Below are 20,179 nucleotides of genomic sequence, written 5' to 3' on the forward strand. Positions count from 1 at the left end.
TCTCACTTTCTCTCCTGCGCACCTTCATCTCCCCTAAGAGACTGAACGCTCTGTTCCACGTTTCGAAGAATACTCCTCAAATCCTGATTGAATCTGCTCTTGACTCGTGCAGAGCACAGTTAGGGGATGTCACTCACCCTTCAGTTGGTGTGAACAGCTGGTTTTATGTCTAAGAAACATGTCACTCGCTCAAAGCTCCCACAATACAAATAATTACCTCAAGATGAAGGTCTTTGTCAGTGAAAATAGATGTATATTCCCTGTGCAGTTCAACCATGAGGACAGATATGAAGGGCATAATTCATGTCTGTATGAACTCATTGCTTTGCTTCAGATAGATTTAAGGCAGGGGTCTCAAACTCAAGGCCCGGGGGCCAAATCCGGCCCGCGACTTCATTTTATGTGGCCCCTCAAGAGCTTGCAAAGAATATAATACGTTTATTATACGGTTACATGCCACTTTACAGAAGCAGTTTGCCCATAAACTACAATGCATCTCGTTTGTTTAATTGCCACTGAAGAGACTTGCAATTATTTGCCCTGGACTTCTGCTTTCAGACGTAGTTAATTACTAAGTTATTATCCTATCCGATAATAATCCAATTCAGAGGCAATAATGTAATATAATACATTATTTTATATATATATATTATATATTTATATAGTTACAACCGGCCCTTTGAGTGCAACCTTTATGCGAATGTGGCCCGCAATGAAATTGAGTTTGACACCCCTGATTTAAGGGCTTTTTCACAATGTATTATTCTTAGCTCCTAGCTCCTCAGTGCTGTTTGAAAACCCCTAATATGTTTCCAATATTTTTTTTAATTTAGCTCCTGTTTAACTGACCATTATTGTCTTTTTAAAATCTGTGGTTACATATAAAGCAATACTTTGTTTACATTACTGTATAATACTTGTATTTTCGATACAAATGTTGCTATCTGGTTATCCATTCACATCTAATTTACACACGCACTATATAACAAGAATACATCCTAATTCCTTTCCTGGTCATTTCTGTGTTTTCTACTATAGCTGTTATTTCAACAGTATTGGCCAACATCTATTTCCCCCGTGAACATTCATGACAGTGATGGATGTGGTTGCTGGGTGATATCTGACCCGAAGCCTCTCTGACAGTGTTGAGATTGAATATCAAGAGATAGCACAAACAAAAGAGACAGCTGTATCCATCCCAAGGACTGTTTAGAAATAAACCATCAAGGACAATGCTTCGTCAAACAGGAATGCAAAGCAAACTGTACAATCTATAATGAATAACATGATTAAAGGTGCTTTTAATTAGCTTCCACTGTAAACATAATAATTGTGTATCCAAAAAGGAGAAGCAGCCTTGTGTTCCCCTAATTTCCAAACCATTGTTACTTTATCTTAAAGTGTCTGACAGGGATTCAGAGACTCATTTTTGGAAACATTTTTGTGGAATACCAAGTGGTCTGTGTTGTCTCCAAGAGTGAATGCAAAACATGAAAATCATTCAAATTAAAACAGCTGTCTTGTCTACCATTCCTCAGGTAGCAATGATGGCACTCAGGTATTTGTTTTTGTCACATATGTGAGTTCTTATCTCTCGAATCCATCCAACCTTCCTCATTGTCTTATGGTAAAGAAATGGGGAATAGAAGGTTGCTATGGAAACTATTCTTCTTGGCAACACAGATGTGCTCCGTAGTTTGACTGGCCCCTGCATCCCTGTGTCCAATGTAATGCATGCAAGTGCCATTCAAGAGCCTTTCATACACCTTCTGTAGGTAAATATTTATTCGGTAGAAACTGATAAATATGTGATGGAAACAAATACATAACATAATAGCATAGTAGAAATGGACGGAAGAGGTTTGCCCATGCCCTTGCCCGTAAATTAGTATGAAACATAAATGATCCACTCAAAACACTGTCAAGTGTGCTTCAGTGTTGCATGTGATGACTGTATGCATCACTGGACAGGTGTTTATACACTATACATATATAGTAGGTATAGGGTTATGTAGCTGCGTGCCAACCCATATCATTTGTGGAAACGTGCATGTGGGTGATACGCTATAATTAAAAAGTGACTGGATATGGACCCCTGTGTATTATATATCCTTAAATAACACTTATGCTGTCAAATGGTTAGTGCTGTACTACCTGTTGAATGCTCACCAGAATAACATACTGATTGGAAAATGTTAATTGTATAATGTCCTTCAATTTTACTTTGCATCATTTGAAAAAGTACTGAACATTGGTGAACTATCAATAAAGGGAAATAGAGCGTAATGAGACATCCATTAATTCTTCACAAACGACCACTTTGAAAAAGGTCGTACCCATTTAAATCGGAACTCAAATAATGGGCAACTTCAACCTAACAGAGCTCCTGTTTAATGTCAATTTCATTAGTGTTATCTCCTGAATGCTGTTTTTATATTTCCAGCATTGTATCTAGACTGGCCTGCAAAACAACATTTAATGAGGAAATGACTGCTGCCATAGCTCAGTGAGGTCTTTGAATATAGAAGTCGTAGGCATGTTATAGTGATTTATTCTAATTAGTCTTTCCACAATACATACCTAACTTGTGCTATGCTGTTTCTATCCTTTAAAACCCTGTCTTCTCAGCTTAAAAAGAGAAATAAATACCACAATTGCATTTGATTGCTGTTAATTTGGCGGGAAAATGTAAACAAAAGTGGGATTAGAGAGCGTAGACAGGATGGAAACAAAACCAGATATACAATCTTATGTATGGGCAAACTTATCTATATAACGAGACAAACTTGGGTATGGAAAACAAACCACATGATCTTTGCAACATCCTTAGCTCTGCCTCTGGGGAATTCTTAACCTACGCTGTACTGCTCCATCCATGCTTCAAAGTCTTTCTTGGACTGAAAATCTGAAATTTGAAATGTTGACTCTTGTGGAGTTGCCAATTTTGATTTGTGGCCCCTATGTCAACCCCGGTCTACATGATGGAGCATGTGAAGCCACAGCACTCCTTCAGCAGGGTGAGGCCCGTCTTGGCGAAGGGAGAAGAGGTCTGCTGAGCTCTGGACGGCGCTCGTCTGGGTGGAACACCTGAAGCCCAGAGAAGTCATACTGTGAGAACAATTGGCAATAGTTTCCCAATACATCTTGTGGTGTACATGGAGAGATATTAGATAACTTTATTTTTGGAACAACATAGTTGTACTTTTTTTTCATCAGGTACATATTTGACAGCCTATGTTATGAAGTGAACCATTCTGCCTAATGAGTATGTTTACTTTAGGTACTTTAAGTATATTGTCATGCTTATAATTTGTATCTTAAATAAAGATCAATGCATTGGTATTACTTGTGGTATTACTTTTACTTAAGTAAATTGTTTGATTACTTCAACCACAATTTTACGGTCTAACTAACTGCTAATCAACAAACATGTTCAGCGGATAAATGATTTCAAAAAGTGGAGCACAGAACAACAACTGTGGAACCTAAGCATACCTTTCTTCTTCATATTTTTTGGAAATTTGGAATTCAGAAAATCTGCCATTTCTTTGTCTTCTTCTTTTTCCCTGTAGAGATTGAACAAAGGATCAATGTAAAATATACAGGAATACATAAAGCATTTGGACTACAATTTAAAGTCTTCCATCACCTTCAGATTACAAAAGAGAAGTTGGCTAGGAATGGCTGACAGGAATTCCATGTAACACAGATATAAAGGTAAAATATCATGTCTACTTTACACTTGCTGGCCATCTATTCCGCAGTACAGGTAACATTTAAATGTTGATTTGACCAACGGGGAGAGTTGATAAGCTTTCTCACTGCATCAAATAATTACAGTATCTCTGGCTGTTAGAAAAGATTACATTTACTCTGAGAGGTTCTACTGATTATTCAATAAATCTGGCAGCCCCTCTCTGTCTACACAGATATATTTAGATGAGTTAGACATGCTCTGCATATTTGGGTAATTTAATATTTGCAGTACTACTAAATGCATGTATCACATATTGAATGAGTATGTTCTGTAACACAAAGTGTGCAAATTACAATCCTGCTTTGAAAATAAAACCAAACGACATGGCCTTGAGCATCGTCACATCTCTCTGCGATCCATTAACCCACTGTTGTTCTCTTGCTTCCTGCCTCTCACCTTCCCAGCAGCCCCTAAGCATTTTCACAGCATGCTGTCAGCTGCCAACACAAAGTGTTGCTCACACAAACTATTGATGCCTAACGCTGCATACGAATTGGACCTGTACGGAGCCCCCTAAGGGACATGGAGAAGAAAAAATAAATTATTTGAAAAAAAATAGATAAAAACCTTTGCGAGATCTCGCAAAACCTTTGCGAGATCTCGCAAAACTTTTCATTTAGCTCAATGTACTTCCTGGTCAGTTCGGCTGCTACGGCAACACAGAAACCACAACAATGGAGTGGTTCATCGATTTTACTTTGAGCTTGGCCTTAAAGATATAACACCAGTGCTTGGCAATAGGCACGGGTTTCACACATAGACTTTACTTTACAATCGTAGCAAGGTAGACAAAGAGATACAGTGTCGTTTTTATCAGAACAGTTTGATACGCGCCGTCATCCGAGCTAAACATCAAGAATTGGTCACAATCTGCAGCTTGAGGAGGGAGAGGAGTGCTTAGGGACCGTCTACAAACTGCAACGGGGTTTTGCGAGATATCGCAAAAGTATTGCGAGATCTCGCAATGGGGTTTTGTCTACAAACTGCAACGGGATTTTTTTTTTGTCTTTTGTTAAAAAAAAAAAAACTACAATACAGATATCGCAAAACCTTTGCGAGATATCGCAAAACCTTTGCGAGATCTCGCAATACTTTTGCGAGATCTCGCAAAACCCCGTTGCAGTTTGTAGACGGTCCCTAAGCACTCCTCTCCCTCCTCCAGCTGCAGATTGTGATCAATTCTTGATGTTTAGCTCGGATGACGGCGCGTATCGAACTGTTCTGATAAAAAGGACTCTGTAGCTCGTTGTCTACCTTGCTATGATTGTAAAGTCATGTTTGTATTTTTACAACATTATGTTCATGAGTTATTGATCCGCGAAATTTGAATCTGTAAAATCGATGAACCACTCCATTGTTGTGGTTTCTGTGTTGCCGTAGCAGCCGAACTGACCAGGAAGTACAATGAGCGAAATGAGAAGTTTTGCGAGATCTCGCAAAGGGGTTTTTCCGATATCTCGCAAAACATATATATATTTTTTTTAAATAATTTTTTTGTTCTTCTCCATGTCCCCTAGGGGGCTCCGTACTTAATGAATGCAGGACAAAACATAAAATTAAAAAAACTGAACGTCTAAAACTGAAAGAGCGGTCTCATCGAAATACAGATTCAACTGCAGAGAAGCTAATTCAAACTTGTGATTATTTTATATTTCACTTATGTTTGACATCTCTGCATTAAGATAATGTAATGTTCAAGACATTGTACCTTCCTTTGAGGGTTTCCAATCCCATTGTATGAAGGGCCCTGTAGTGTTTTGCATAACTGTATAAATGTGTGTTTCAGAATGGATCAGTAAGGTTTGGACAGCACTATGACAACCTTTCCTCAACTCCTGCATGAACAAACCATTAGCAGTCCTGAAAAAGTATGAAATAGATGTGTATATGTTTTTTATAAACCAATGACAGCTCCTGTTGCAGTACTCGCTGATAATTTCTGACACATCTTTAACGTCATTGTTTTATCAGAAACATGGCTAAATAAATCTATTTTGGCCTCTGACATTGCCTTAAATGGTTATAATGTGTATCGTACCGACCGGCCTAATAAAGTTGGTGGCGTTGCCATTTATGTTAAGAATAAGTTCAGTGTATCCACATTAGTTTCCAAATCTATCAGTAAGCAATTTGAATTTTTAGCCTTAAATATAGAAGTGGCAAAGGGTCAACAGGTCATGGTCGTGGGCTGTTACAGACCCCCCTCAGCTGTCAACGACTCCTTGTCTTCGCTAGCAAATCTTTTATCGCAACTAGACTACAAGGAAATAGTGCTACTTGGATATTTTAACTGGGACTGGTTAACTACAGTGTCAGAGGATTTTAAAAACCTTTGTATCTCTTTAAATGTTACTCAGATTGTTGACAGTCCTACTCACCCTAATATTAAGTCCCCAAATAAATCCTCCCTAATTGATCTCATTCTAACTAATATTCCCTATAAATACTCAGCTGTGGGAGTATTTGCGAATGATCTGAGTGACCACTGTGTTGTAGCAACAATTAGGGACACAAAAGTCCAAAAGGTTAAACCTCGTATTATCATCAAGAGAGACATAAAACATTTTGTGGAGCAGGGTTTTGTACATGATCTGTTTGGGTTTGATTGGGGAAAAATCGATGTGTGTGCTGATGTTGAGACTGCATGGTCTTATTTTTATCTTGGTTTTATGGAAATTATAGATAGACATGCACCCCTGCGTACATTTAGAGTGAAGGGATGAGACAATCCTTGGTTTTCTGCTGAATTATCTAGTCTCCTACATGAGAGAAACAAGGCCTGGGCAAAGGCTAGGAAATCAGGCTCAGAGGTAGAATGGCTGCGTTTTAGGCAGCTAAGAAATAGCTTCACTTCACATGTCAAAAGTGCTAAATCTAAGTATTATCTGTCGGTTACCACAAAGAACCTGAACAACCCTAGAAAATTCTGGAAAGCCATAAAATCGATATCCACCGGTGATATCCGTAATGAGCTACCTCCGTGCCTTACCACGGCATCTGGCACTATATCGGACAGGGCTACCATGTTAAATTGTTTTAATGAGCATTTTGTGTTCTGTGGCTCTCTGTTTCATTCTGTTTCTAATTCTGCTTCTGTGAACACCACAGTCGGTGACTCAGAACAATGTGGTCTGGAAAACCCTTTCAGTTTTACTCCTTTTACTGTTGATGTTGTTCGTGAAGTCTTAACCAAGCTAGATCCTAAAAAGCCGGCTGGTCCGGACAACGTAGAACCTTTCTTTTTAAAGATAGCTGCAGATTTTATTGCTCCACCTCTTACTACTCTTTTTAACCTCTCTCTCAGCACGAACAAAATCCCAAAAGTATGGAAGTCAGCTTATGTCCTGCCACTACTAAAAGGAGGGGAGGCCACCTTATTAAACAACTATAGACCCATCTCTAAATTGTCAGTTCTGGCTAAGGTTCTTGAACGCCTAGTGAGTGAACAGATAAAGGAGTTTTTATGTACAAATGACATCCTGTCTAAACATCAGTCAGGCTTCAGAAAGCAACATAGCACCATCACTGCCACAATGAAAGTGGTAAATGATATTACGAGTATTTTAGATAATAAGCAGAGTTGTGCAGCTCTATTTGTTGACCTATCCAAAGCTTTTGATACCGTCGATCATCGCATTTTGAAGCAGAGGCTGGTCAGTATTGGCATATCCAGCCATGCAGTGGGGTGGTTTGTAAACTACCTCTCTGAAAGGTCCCAATGTGTTCAGTTTGATGGGCTGTCTTCTGAGTGGTTAAACATCACTAATGGTGTACCACAAGGTTCAGTTTTAGGTCCGCTATTATTCTCTATCTATATTAATAGTTTAGGTGAAAATTTCGAAGGAGCAACCTTACATTTTTATGCGGACGATACCGTTATGTACTGGGCAGGTCCCTCGATTAACGAGGCTGTTGTTAAATTACAGGCTGTTTTTAACATTATTTAGGCTCAGCTCTCTGAGCTTAAGCTTCTTTTAAATGTGGATAAAACCAAGGTAATGCTCTTTTCTAAAGCTAAAGCTAAAAATACACCGGAGACTGCTTTGGATATTGTAACTACGCAAGGAATACAACTTGAAGTGGTTACCTGTTACAATTACCTGGGTATCTGGCTTGATGACTGTCTCACTTTTAAATTTCATGTAAATAACCTGCTTAAAAAGCTGAGGGTTAGGCTAGGTTTCTTTTACAGAAATAAGTCCAGTTTCTCGCTTGAGGCCAGGAAAAGGCTAGTCACTGTGACCTTTTTACCTGTGCTGGACTATGGTGATTTGTTATATATGAATGCACCTACCAATTACCTGAGCAAGTTAGATGCTGCGTATCACAGTGCACTGAGATTTTTGACAAATTGTAAAGCACTTACGCATCACTGTACCCTGTATACCAAGGCGGTTTTGCCATCACTTACTGTACGGAGGCTCAGTCATTGGTACTTTTTCATTTACAAAGCCATGTTGGATAAACTACCATCTTATATCTGCTCCCTGATCTCTCTGCGAATTGAAAGTACTTATTGCCTGAGATCGCATGCTGTGGTTTTATTAAATGTGCCAAGTGCTAGGACTGTCTTAGGGAAGAAAGCTTTTAGATGTGCAGCTCCACTAACATGGAACAGTCTGCAAAAAGAATGGAAAATTACCAAGCTAGTACCACTACATGTTTTTAAAGCTCGGTTGGATGCTACAAAATCAGATGCTGTTGGTACCTGTACATGTGGTTAAATATGTAAATTGTAATCCCTGTACATTTTGCTGTATGATGTCCTTTTGTTGTTCTGTTGTTTATGAAACTTTTTATGTCTTCTTGTGGAACCTACTGCTGCAGGTCTCCCTTGAAAAAGAGATCATTGATCTCAATGGGATTTTACCTGGATAAATAAAGGTTTTGAATTGAATTGAATTGAAATGGCTCTTCACTGAGTGCTCTGCTGCGGTGCATCATCTCACTGTGCCTGAGGAAATGTTCCAGTGTTTTAATAGAGCGCAATGGGGTGGCTTTGTGGATTGAGAAACCACTTTACCAGAACTAGTGACTTGTTGCGATGTTCGAATGGGAGCCCTATCAGTCATTAAAATAATGTGAATAAACGATGCTCATTGGTGATATCAAAGAGTTCCTCTGGATAAAAAATACTTGTTTCCCAAAGGCTATAAGATAGATAAATGGCTACAGACCTACTGTATGTGTGCACTGCATCTCTAACTAGTGGCTTTTTATGTTCAATAGGATTTTTTAATTATTCATTCACAGCCTATGGTGACAGGCGACCAAACAACCCTGTCTCCTAAAAATTACGTTCCCACAGAACTAAACTGCATTCTCAATTACGTTTAGCTAGAAACGTATTTTCTCCCACGTTACGTTTGTTATGAACGTATCTCAAATACGTTTATTTTCTACATATCTTCTAGAAACGTATTTTCTCCCACGTTACGTTCGTTATGAACGTATCTTAAATACGTTTATTTTCTACATATCTTTGCCATTTATTGCCTTGCTTATAATAATGATAATAGTCATTTATAAATATCATTTTAGAGCACACATTTGAAATCGAGAATCGGGCTCGATATATGGTTAAATTAAAATCAGTAGGCGAGGCTGTAATTTCGGCAGCTGTTACTCTCATGAGCGAGGCAGAAAATAATAGTTTTAACATGACAAAAAGCTGCTGTGTCGTTTATTGCACCTCAAAGATTAAAACAAATCCAGAGTTACTTGTTTCTGTACTTCCTCTAAGAAGAAAGGACAGTAAAAGAAGAGCTCTGTGGCTTCAGGCTTGATCGCCGTTCAAATGACAGCGTTGGTTTCCCCAAAAGTGGGCGGGGCTGTAAAGTGACGTTTTACTATCATCTATTATTCAAAACCATTCTATTTATTCTAACGTAAATTACATGCCAGTGTTTTATCTTTTTATTTATTTGTTTTTATTTTAAATCGTATAATGTCGGACTTTTTTCCCGTCTGTGAGGAAAATAAATGGGGTTTAGAGCCTCAAAATACTGAAATCTGTATTTTTTAAAAATCTTTTCCTTCTAATTTGTTATTCTTTTCTAAATAACACACTGTTATTTACTCAACCATAACACACAATTATCCTTGTTTTTATTTATTCGTTTAATTCTATAATCTTGGGCTTTTTAGCCGTAAATAAAGTCACCGGAAACAGACGGGACATTTCGAGCGATACACACCACAAACCCACCGAACTGATTACCCAAGATCCTCAGCTTGAAGCTCGTTGATTGGATGTTTTAGCCGCAATAAACGCTGGGATATGGTGTTAATAAGTTGTGATATCCGAAAACGAAAAATAAAATAATACCTAATTCAGAGTGTTCTTGCTTTTCTCTTTGGAAGTTATCACATAACGGCATTGTAATACACGGTTCGGCTGCATTAAATATTATACATCTGCCGTAGTTCTTTATTTATAGAGCCCTGATGAGAAGACTTCTAGACAAACATGAGGAACTGCCGCCAAAACTGAATACTTGATGTGGATCATAAATATATCAACAATTAAACAACATCTTCAATTTCTTTTCACAAAATACGTCTCCTTGCAGTATCAATAGTAATTCGGCTGACTTTTATATTTGATCCAATTGGTAGATAATAGGTTATATTTACACCATAACGGTGCACAGCTGATAGAAAAGGACTTGTAGTTTTTAAAGATATTACTGATTTTCTTTGAATATAAGAATGTAAATACTGAGTTGAGAGAATAGTCAGGGGATTTGGGTGATGGGAGACACATCTATGGATTCAGAATTTCAATAGCGTACCATTAAATGACGGATATACCTTTCTGTCTGTGATGTTTTACAAATCAGATATTAATGTGTAGAAGTAAAACATGTGAAATAATATAGCAATATCCTGTAAAATTATGTAAAAACATGAATAAAACTACACATCTTCAGATGTTATACATACATAAGTGTTCTACACTAATAATACAAAGTTATTATTAGTATGCTGTGTGTACCTTGTGTGCACCGCCTAGTGGTTAAAGCACGTTATTGAATTATTTTTGTTGAATAATGTTATTTGATGAAAACAATATTAAGAGTACATACTTTCATAGGGGGAAAGTAGAAGGTCAATGATAGAAATATAGAATATAAAAAGTCAAGAAGATACTATAAGTGATCTCTACAATAAAACAGTTTAGTGCCGGATGTACAAAGATATTAATAGGAGGATGTGCAAAACAGAAAAACGAATTAACCTTTATTAACACATTAAAGAATACTTTAGGTTAAGGTCTTATTTTAAACAAGAAAAAAGCTTTGGGGGTATCTATCTACCGATGAATATTAAGCCTGACAAAGTACTTAACGTCTAATATATTGCTTTCCTGCAATGTTAACTATGTTGAAGCACTTCTTTTAACTAATATTATACACATTAATTATACTCTTATGTATGTAGATAGAATAAGAAATGTGCAGAATATGACAGTTTAATGGTGGAGGTACACACATATTGATAGATGTCTTGTAATGCGCTGTTGAGGAACCTGCGACCCAAGTTGTGTATATGATCAATAAACCTTAGAAAATCTTGAAATCTTGAAAGGGATGTGCAAAATAGCCATTATACAGTTTTTAATGAACTATTAGTAGAGAATAACGAGTAATGAATATACTTTATAGAGATCTGCAGATAAATGTTTCGTCTTCTCAAGCACCACCTATCAAATATCTCTCCTGATTGTTGGCACTTGACAATCACCTTCCCTGAATTTTACTCAGGTGTAACTAAAGTCTGCTTTAAGGGTTGTTTATATTTCACATCATTAATCAGAATCTGCAAAGTAACTAAACTAAATGTAGTGGAGTAAAAATACCAGGTTAACCTTTGAATTGTAGTGGAGTAGAATTACAAAGTAAGCTGTCGTGTGGGTATATATTAATGCTGCCCATTATGGATATAAGCGATTTTTACCCATTTAGTAATTACATGTTTTAAATGTGTACACACCAATGTGTTTCCTATCGCCTAAACCTCCAGGGCTGTACACAGTTTAATACTGGCAACTTCTAATTTTGGGAAAAACGTCTTTTAAAACTACAATTCCCAGTAGATACGTGCCATAGAGAACATGTTGCGAAACAAAATAGCCAGCATGTGTATTTCTCGGGGGGCGTTCGAGTCCAGTTTTGAATAGTCTGCCGTGGTTTCGTTCCATTTCAAAGAGCTTGACGCTCGGCGTAACCTTGGCGCACTGCCACTCCAACATCACGGGATTTGTCAACGGGACTGTAGTCCCAAACGATAGCTGGGATTATGGGTAGTGTAGTGTCTTCGGCCATCCTAAATCTCGAAATGTCCCGTCTGTTTCTGGTGACTTTATTTACGGCTAAAAAGCCCAAGATTATAGAATTAAACAAATAAATAAAAACAAGGATAATTGTGTGTTATTGTTGAGTAAATAACAGTGTGTTATTTAGAAAAGAATAACAAATTAGAAGGAAAAGATTTTAAAAATACAGATTTCAGTATTTTGAGGCTCTAAACCCCATTTATTTTCCTCACAGACGTTTATACGATTTAAAATAAAAACAAATAAATAAAAAGATAAAACACTGGCATGTAATTTACGTTAGAATAAATAGAATGGTTTTGAATAATAGATGATAGTAAAACGTCACTTTACAGCCCCGCCCACTTTTGGGGAAACCAACGCTGTCATTTGAACGGCGATCAAGCCTGAAGCCACAGAGCTCTTCTTTTACTGTCTTTTCTTAGGAAGTACAGAAACACGTAACTCTGGATTTGTTTTAATGTTTGAGATAAACGACACAGCAGCTTTTTGTCATGTTAAAACTATTATGTTCTGCCTCGCTCATGAGAGTAACAGCTGGCGAAATTACAGCCTCGCCTACTGATTTTAATTTAACCATATATCGAGCCTGGTTCTCGATTTCAAAGGTGTGCTCTAAAATGATATTTATAAATGACTATTATCATTATTATAAGCAAGACAATAAATGACAAAGATATGTAGAAAATAAACGTATTTAAGATACGTTCATAAGGAACGTAACGTGGGAGAAAATATGTTTCTAGAAGATATGTAGAAAATAAACGTATTTTAGATACGTTCATAACGAACGTAACGTGGGAGTAAATACGTTTCAAGCTAAACGTAATTCAGAATGCAGTTTAGTTCTGTGGGAACGTAATTTTTAGGAGACAGGGTTGGACCAAAGGACTCCTACCAAGCTGTAATGAAACCATAACGAAGCACACCTGAGTCTTTCAAACTCCACATCGTCCACCAGGAAGTCTCTGGTCTCAACCAACTTGTGGATCTGCTGCAGGAGTTCCTCCTCCTTCTGCCGGTCCTCGTTGGACTTGTCATTATCTGCAGCAAAATACATCGAGTGTTTGTCCCAAATGAATCACTTAACTATGAATATAACAAGGGTTTAACCACAGGTACTGTATAAAGATGTTTGTATGAATTGGATTTATTTTAGACATTCTGCTTTTATTCTCAATCAACCTACCTGGTATGGACACTAATTTCTGCAGATCCTTCTTCAGACGAGTGATCTCCTTGCACAGCTGAATGTCATCCATCCTGCACAGGAACAAAAGGAACACACACACATATGAAAGTACTGGAAGTGCCGCACATCACATTCTGCTTTAAAGGGTAGAAAGGATTTGAAACTATATGGGAAAATGAAATTCAAACACAGAAAGATTCATATCGATGTTTTAATTCACACAGGAGATGACACAATCTTTTCTGAAGAGAAATCCCTGTGGCGTCTCTGAGCCAGAGAGCTTTCACTCAGCCTCTGTCTGTATCACACGCTTTCTCTTTCAATGGCCCTCCAAACTCAGTGGATCATTACTGACACTGAGGTGGGGTGGGAGATCACAGAGTCAGAGAGCACTCACATGACCCAGCATCACTGCAAATGCCTCTTTTTAGGAGAACACACAAACAGACACTCTCTGGGTCAGACACACACTTACACACATCACACCCATTCATCGTCAGCAGGGAGAGCCACGTCACCTTTCCTCATCTACCTGTCATATAGGAAGCTCTCTAAAGACATGTATGTGGAGAAATGGCCCTGATGAGGTCTGGAATGATGCGCTTTAATCAAAAGAAAACACACAATTTATTTGTTTGTTTGTCAAAAACTTGGTGAAATGTGCTTCAGATCGTGACTTGCCCTCTCCAGTCTCTCATTTACCCATCCTTTCTAGCTGACTCTTGCTTGCCATCCCACACATGCCACTCATCATATCCCCCCCCCGCTGTCTGAGCACCGTCTTTCAGGGGAGTGGATGAATAAATATCCATGCATTAGCCTGCTTAGTGGAAGCCAAGGTAAAGCCATTGATATTATAATGAGGGCCAGCACGAGGTGTGATGGAGATAAATGAAGAGAGATAACAGAGGGCAAAGCTGCTCCGAGATTTGTTTCTGATACCATAGGGGAGCTCTTGAATGGAAAACATAGCTTAAATGATTTGAACTGCTTTTGACTGGGGAAGCTTGAAGATGGATTTTCCAGTTAGGGGCTTGTGTGTACTATTGTTGTTTTGGCATGACAGTGCACTTTAATGACTGATTAATTAACTAAATAATGTATTTATTCAGGTTTCTCACAGCAATACACAGAATGTTGTCCCACATGTGTTATGTGTGCAGTACTAACATGTGTACCACTGAGGTTAAGATTTGTTTTTGGTTACGTAAAGATCCCATTTGTGTCTTACAAAATGACTTTCCCCTACAACCTCCCTCCACTGCCACTTAATTGCATTCTAACACATTTGCGTTTGAAGGGAAAACACATTTTCTTAACATTGTAAATATACACAAAAGAGACACTCGACAAAAGTACTTGGTTATATTCATGCAACAACAATATTTGGGTTAGATCTTGTAAAAAACGGATGAATTTGGCTTAAAGAAGTAGATTTGTTCAATAATTTAAGTTACGGACAAATTAAAAGTCAACAATGACTTTATGTTTTATGCAGATCACAAACACCAGTCGCCTGTATGAAAAAAGTTTAACCATCCCATCCACCCGGACATCCTCCCTATGCAGACTTTGAGTTTGATAAGAAATGTATTTGGGATAGATCGAAAACCAATGTAATGTAGAAGAAAATAAATTACGAAGGATAATTCACAATGCAGTTTCATTGTATGGGAATATACTTACTGTATAGGAGAACAGGTACAGAAGCTTCTAGTCAAACATTTTTGTGCACTGGCACTCAATACCAGCAACAAACAAAATAATACACCATTCAAATATAATGTGAATTCTGGGTTGCTATTATTGAACCAGTTTGTCTCCGGTAATCACACTGGCTGCAGATGGCAGATGAAATAAACAAATGAAATCAAAGTGTGTGTGTTGATGGGCCACTCACATGTATCTGAGCTCTGACTCCCTCCTGACCAGCACGTCTCTGATCCTGTCAATCTTAAACAGCTCCCCCTCGATGTCGTCCACGGTGATGGTGGAGTCTGCCATAGACACCACGTCCTCGTCTAAGAGGGAGAGAGAAAACGTACAGAATTAAAAACTGATCTATTAATTAAAAAAATAAAGTATTCAATGTTTGAATTAAGTTATTATGTCAGTTATTTGCAGCCCCCTATTGTTTGTGAATCTGAAACACAGAAAGACATTTAAAACCGTCTATATTCCATTGAGAAAATAATTCAAATTACATTACTTTACTTTCCCACTCTAAATTATTATTACTTCTGTGGCTAGTGTCTTTGTAATATACACAACGTGTGCGTGGCAGGTGAATTAGACATCATTAGAATAAAAGTATTGGAGTCAATATTAGTTAATAGTCAATAGCATAATGAAAATTCATTTAAAGAATCTGATCAATTATGTTCAGCATGTTCAATTAATCAACAGAATGATCAATAACTATTTGCACACAACAATGAGATAATATTGAGTATAATGACAAGTCCAAGGAGGACCAGCTCTCACTCCCAGCTGCTCTAATTTCAAGCAATTGAATAATCAGATATAGCACAGATGATGCTTTGATTGCTTGGTTAACAGTATCAAACACAATATGAGTATCATTATGCACTTCATGCCACTCAACGTTCTCTGTATTTCTCATTTGAACTGTATGCTTCCAAATAAAACAGATATACAATGAAAAAGGCAAATCCTACAAAAGCTTTTGCAGCATATATCTAAGCCCCCATCTACAACAATGTGTGAGCTTGCGCCGGACAGCTCTGTCATGCTTTTGAATGAATCTGACCCAAGGTCCCTGGAAACGTTTGTGTGGAATGAAAATACTTCAAAGCTTTTCACACAGCGGCTGCTTTACAGTACACTGAGAGCAGCAGCATCAACACATTCAAAGGCAGCGGCATATCACACATTTTACTGCAACCATATCCTAAAAAAGCAATTGTTTTAGCCATGCAAGAAAACATACATAAATCAGCCTGAAATCCAGCTATGGTCGGCCTTCTTGAAGGTAGTTGCAAGTTTACAATTGAGGAAAATTGCTTCCGTTCTGCTCTGTAGTAGCCCTGGATAACTGTCCCTTCCCTGCAGAGAGCAGCATACTAATGCCTCCACTAACAGACAGTCCCTCCTTAGGCCCTTCAATCCTCTTTATATACACACACAGTCCATTACTTCGTAGAGCTCTAGTATGTAATATCTCTTTTCTGGTCACATTTAGCCCTGGGGAAGGTAGCACTGACTGAGTTCAAAGTGCTGTGAAGACATGTCCTCTGCACCAGCGCGAAAAAAGGCAGAATAGATGTGGATCATAATTCAAATAGGTATTGTATGAGCTGAGGTTAGTTATAAAAGCACCATGGTTAGCATTATGCATGCTTGCAGATAATGGACAGTTTAGAAGGACTCATGTTCCTGCTGGCATTGGAGCTTTGTTTGGGGGGTTGTAACTGCAGTCTGTTTGTGTGACAGATATACAAAAAAAAGGCTTCATTGAGTTCAGATACATCCTCACACAGATACTCTGTTACTATGACGAATCTGGCTGACGTCAATGTAGCGCCAACACAACCTTGATGTCTCAGAGGAGAAATAACTGAGTGAAACATTGCAGTGAGCAGTGAGTGTTAAGTGAAACTATAAAAAGACAGACGTGGAACTACCTACCCTCTCCCATTTTTGTCGAAAGTGTAAATAAAAGTTAATTAAAGGGAATAGTATCCATAAAGTTGACATTTGTGCAAATGCAGTTATCTTATCTTGTGTAGTCTATGTTTTATTTTTATTGGACAACTGTGTGTAGCTTTTTTGACCATTAAAAACTTCCCTGTGGGGACAATAGCATACATCTTATCTTATTTTGTGCTAAACTAAGCTAATGGCCATTCCCTGTCAAGCCCAGGTGTTACAAGTCAGTAAGATAGGTAAATATCTGACAACAAATATGTACTCTTGGAACAAACTGCCAATGATTCAACGTTAAGCTTATGCAGTTGAATGTGCAGATTTCCAGATGTCCCAGGAAGAGTGTGTGTGTGTGTGTGTGTGTGTGTGTGTGTGTGTGTGTGTGTGTGTGTGTGTGTGTGTGTGTGTGTGTGTGTGTGTGTGTGTGTGTGTGTGTGTGTGTGTGTGTGTGTGTGTGTGTGTGTGTGTTAGGGCTGCTCGATTAATCGTATTTTAATCGCAATTATGATTATGGCTTGCAACGATTACGAAAACAACGTAATCGAAATAAAACGATTTTTTTTTTAAATTATTATTATTACTTTTTTTTATTTTTTTTTATTGATTTTTCAGTTGAATTATACTTAAAGTTCAGGGTAATCAACTGTTAAAAACATACTGTTCAAATACATTTTTCTCCAATAAATTGATTGTCAAAGTAAATGGATAATCGTTTTTAATAATCGTGATATCAATTATTGACCCAAATAATCGATATTATGATTTTTGCCATAATCGAGCAGCCCTAGTGTGTGTGTGTGTGTGTGTGTGTGTGTGTGTGTGTGTGTGTGTGTGTGTGTGTGTGTGTGTGTGTGTGTGTGTGTGTGTGTGTGTGTGTGTGTGTGTGTGAAAAAGGGTGAATAAGTACGAGTGAAAGAAAGAGCCACTCATTTATTCTTTTTAATCTCACCATGAATGATAATGTATCAGCACTAACACCTTATTCAACAGATGCTGTGAAATATACTAGATAGGATCTGCTTGCTGACACAACATCAGATCACAGCCTCGAAACGCATTCACCACTTGATTTCCTGCCAAAAAAAATTAAACCTCAATCACTATGAACGGGGATTTCCATGTCGCTGACAGGGAGCTGCACATGTACAACATGGCAACATGAGTGTTGTTTATTTATCCTTACATTGTTAAAGACAACATGCTCTGCTGCAGAGGCTCACAGGTTATTCTGCCACTGAGCAGCTATGACTCATCACTAGACCTCTCAGAAATGTTTCCTCCTTTTCACTTTCTCCCCTTCTCTCATTCTTTTTCTCCCACACAGTTTTCTCTTTTCCATTCTCCTCATTTCACCTCATATCCCCTCGAACCCTGCACCTATCATCATACCCTGAAGATTGGGAATTACATTTATGAGCTAATTTCACAGTCTATGCTCCAGCTTCTACACTGCCATATGGTACTTTACACCTAATGAGGTAGACAACCAGTTAATAAAGAGCCACCAGATTGGAGAGCAAGACAGAAGACAAAGCATTAGGGGATGACGGAGGAATGGTTGGAGTAAGGAAGAGGAAGGAAGTGAAGAGTAAAGAGAAAAAACTGAAAGAGGACTCAACAGACAATCTGCACAGCTTTCCAAACGTCCTTCCTGATCAACTATTTTGTGCACATATTTCACACAAGTATATTGTTTAAAAAATACAGCAATGTAGAGGAATATAACTGAAATTCAGGAGGTAAAACATCCAGCCTCTCCAATGTGAGGATTTGCTACGTTTTGTAAATAATTTCAAATTGAATGCGTTTTGGCCGTTAGTCTTACAAAACAGATATCTGAAGTTATCACCATGAGCTTTAGGAATTTTTGATAAATATTTTGTATCTATCTTTCTAGCATAATAGTCTTTCAAAAGCAGGGATTCAGATGTCCTGCCAAGTGCCCCATTATTCATAAGTTGTGGCTGCAGGTCCCTGAGTGATTGAGCCTCATGAACACAAACACTGGCAGTACAGTACAAACACCTGTGGAGTGTTGACATTTGCAGAGCTACTGCCTATAATGCAATTGGAAACAATACATTGATTGGTTTAACCCAGATAGTACATCATTTAAAAGATACAGTGATCCTGTTTTAAGTTCTAATGGGTAAATATAGAAGACAAATCAATGAAGACGAAGACAGAAATAGTAGAGGTGCCATTAAATATATTATAAAATCACAGTGAATGGACAGATTAAACAGACCGAGGTAACTATAAATGTACTATAACAAGGACAGTGTAACTCCATGTAGCAAGGTTATGGTAATAAGAACATTAGGTACAGTAAGGAGAATTTAGTCATCTTGTTGGAGATATGAACAACATACAGAAAGGTCACTTTAAACACAGTCAATACATGTAATAATAGTGCATTTTTTGTTCTTTAGGTCACCTGGTTTTTTGGTGTCTTTGCTCCATTCAGTGCGCTCCAGTGAACCGTACTGGTGAGAAGATTCCTGCTTCTTCTCCATCGGTCCAGCAGCTGCTCCTCTCCTCTCTTCTCCTATACGCTTCCAGTTGCAGTGGCTGGGAAACAGCGAGGGGAACTACAGGGGAGGGTCTTGCAGTCTCAGTTTGATGCTGTATTTCATTGAGTCATCGCCAGTCACACAGCAACCTGTAGAGGCGGGGGAGCCCAGCTGTGGCAGGTGTTACTGTGCTCACACTGTGTTGTTGAAGCCGGGGAGATGGTAACTGCACAACGCCATCTGGTGGCCGCTGGACGCCATTACAGCAGGGGAGAGTTTAGGTCAAAGGACAACTCTTCAAAACCACTTCCTCTTCTAAGTCTGCTCAGAAGTTGATGTTTAATCATGATATAAAAAACACTAGTGTTAAGTATGTAAGTCCATTTACTAGTACTGTAGTTAAGTTGAATTTTTGAGTAAAATTTCCCTTCTACTCTTACACTTAAACTTCTTACGCCTTCACTTAAATATTGTACTTTACTACATTTAATTGATAACTTCAATACTTTGTAGATTTAGATCACTTATTCCAAATATAATTAACAAGTATCTTGTATAACTTAAAGTTGTGAGAAATATATTGAACCCTTCATAACATTTACCAGCATCACACACAGAAAAAAAACTCCTCCTTTACAAGATGTAACATTAAAGTCACGAGTGCATCAATAACTATTATCCAAAAAGACCATTATTATTCTGAAATGGACTCT

The 20,179-nt window shown here is 38.0% G+C and overlaps 1 protein-coding gene across 1 annotated transcript; it reads right to left on the reverse strand.

Annotated features, from left to right (window-relative positions):
- Nucleotides 1–1,140: 1,140 nt before the first annotated feature.
- Nucleotides 1,141–19,713, reverse strand: pik3r6a (phosphoinositide-3-kinase, regulatory subunit 6a). The gene is made up of 6 exons (XM_034203523.1): nt 19,391–19,713; nt 15,188–15,308; nt 13,285–13,358; nt 13,025–13,139; nt 3,496–3,566; nt 1,141–3,087 (listed from the first exon to the last, which is right to left on the reverse strand). The coding sequence occupies exons 1-6, from the start codon at nt 19,467–19,469 to the stop codon at nt 2,975–2,977; spliced, it is 573 nt and encodes a 190-aa protein (XP_034059414.1). The 5' UTR covers nt 19,470–19,713; the 3' UTR covers nt 1,141–2,974.
- Between the last annotated feature and the right edge of the window lie 466 nt (nt 19,714–20,179).

This window comes from Gymnodraco acuticeps, unplaced genomic scaffold (genome assembly GCF_902827175.1).
Source record: "Gymnodraco acuticeps unplaced genomic scaffold, fGymAcu1.1, whole genome shotgun sequence".
Taxonomy (NCBI): Eukaryota; Metazoa; Chordata; class Actinopteri; order Perciformes; family Bathydraconidae; genus Gymnodraco; species Gymnodraco acuticeps.

Coding starts and splice junctions, on each gene's coding strand:
- pik3r6a (XM_034203523.1), bottom strand. CDS start 19,469: ATGGAGAAGAAGCAGGAATCTTCTCACCAGTACGGTTCACTGGAGCGC. Junction 13,140..13,284: donor GAAATTAGTGTCCATACCAG/GTAGGTTGATTG, acceptor ATTTTGCTGCAG/ATAATGACAAGTCCAACGAG. Junction 3,088..3,495: donor AAAAAATATGAAGAAGAAAG/GTATGCTTAGGT, acceptor TCTGGGCTTCAG/GTGTTCCACCCAGACGAGCG.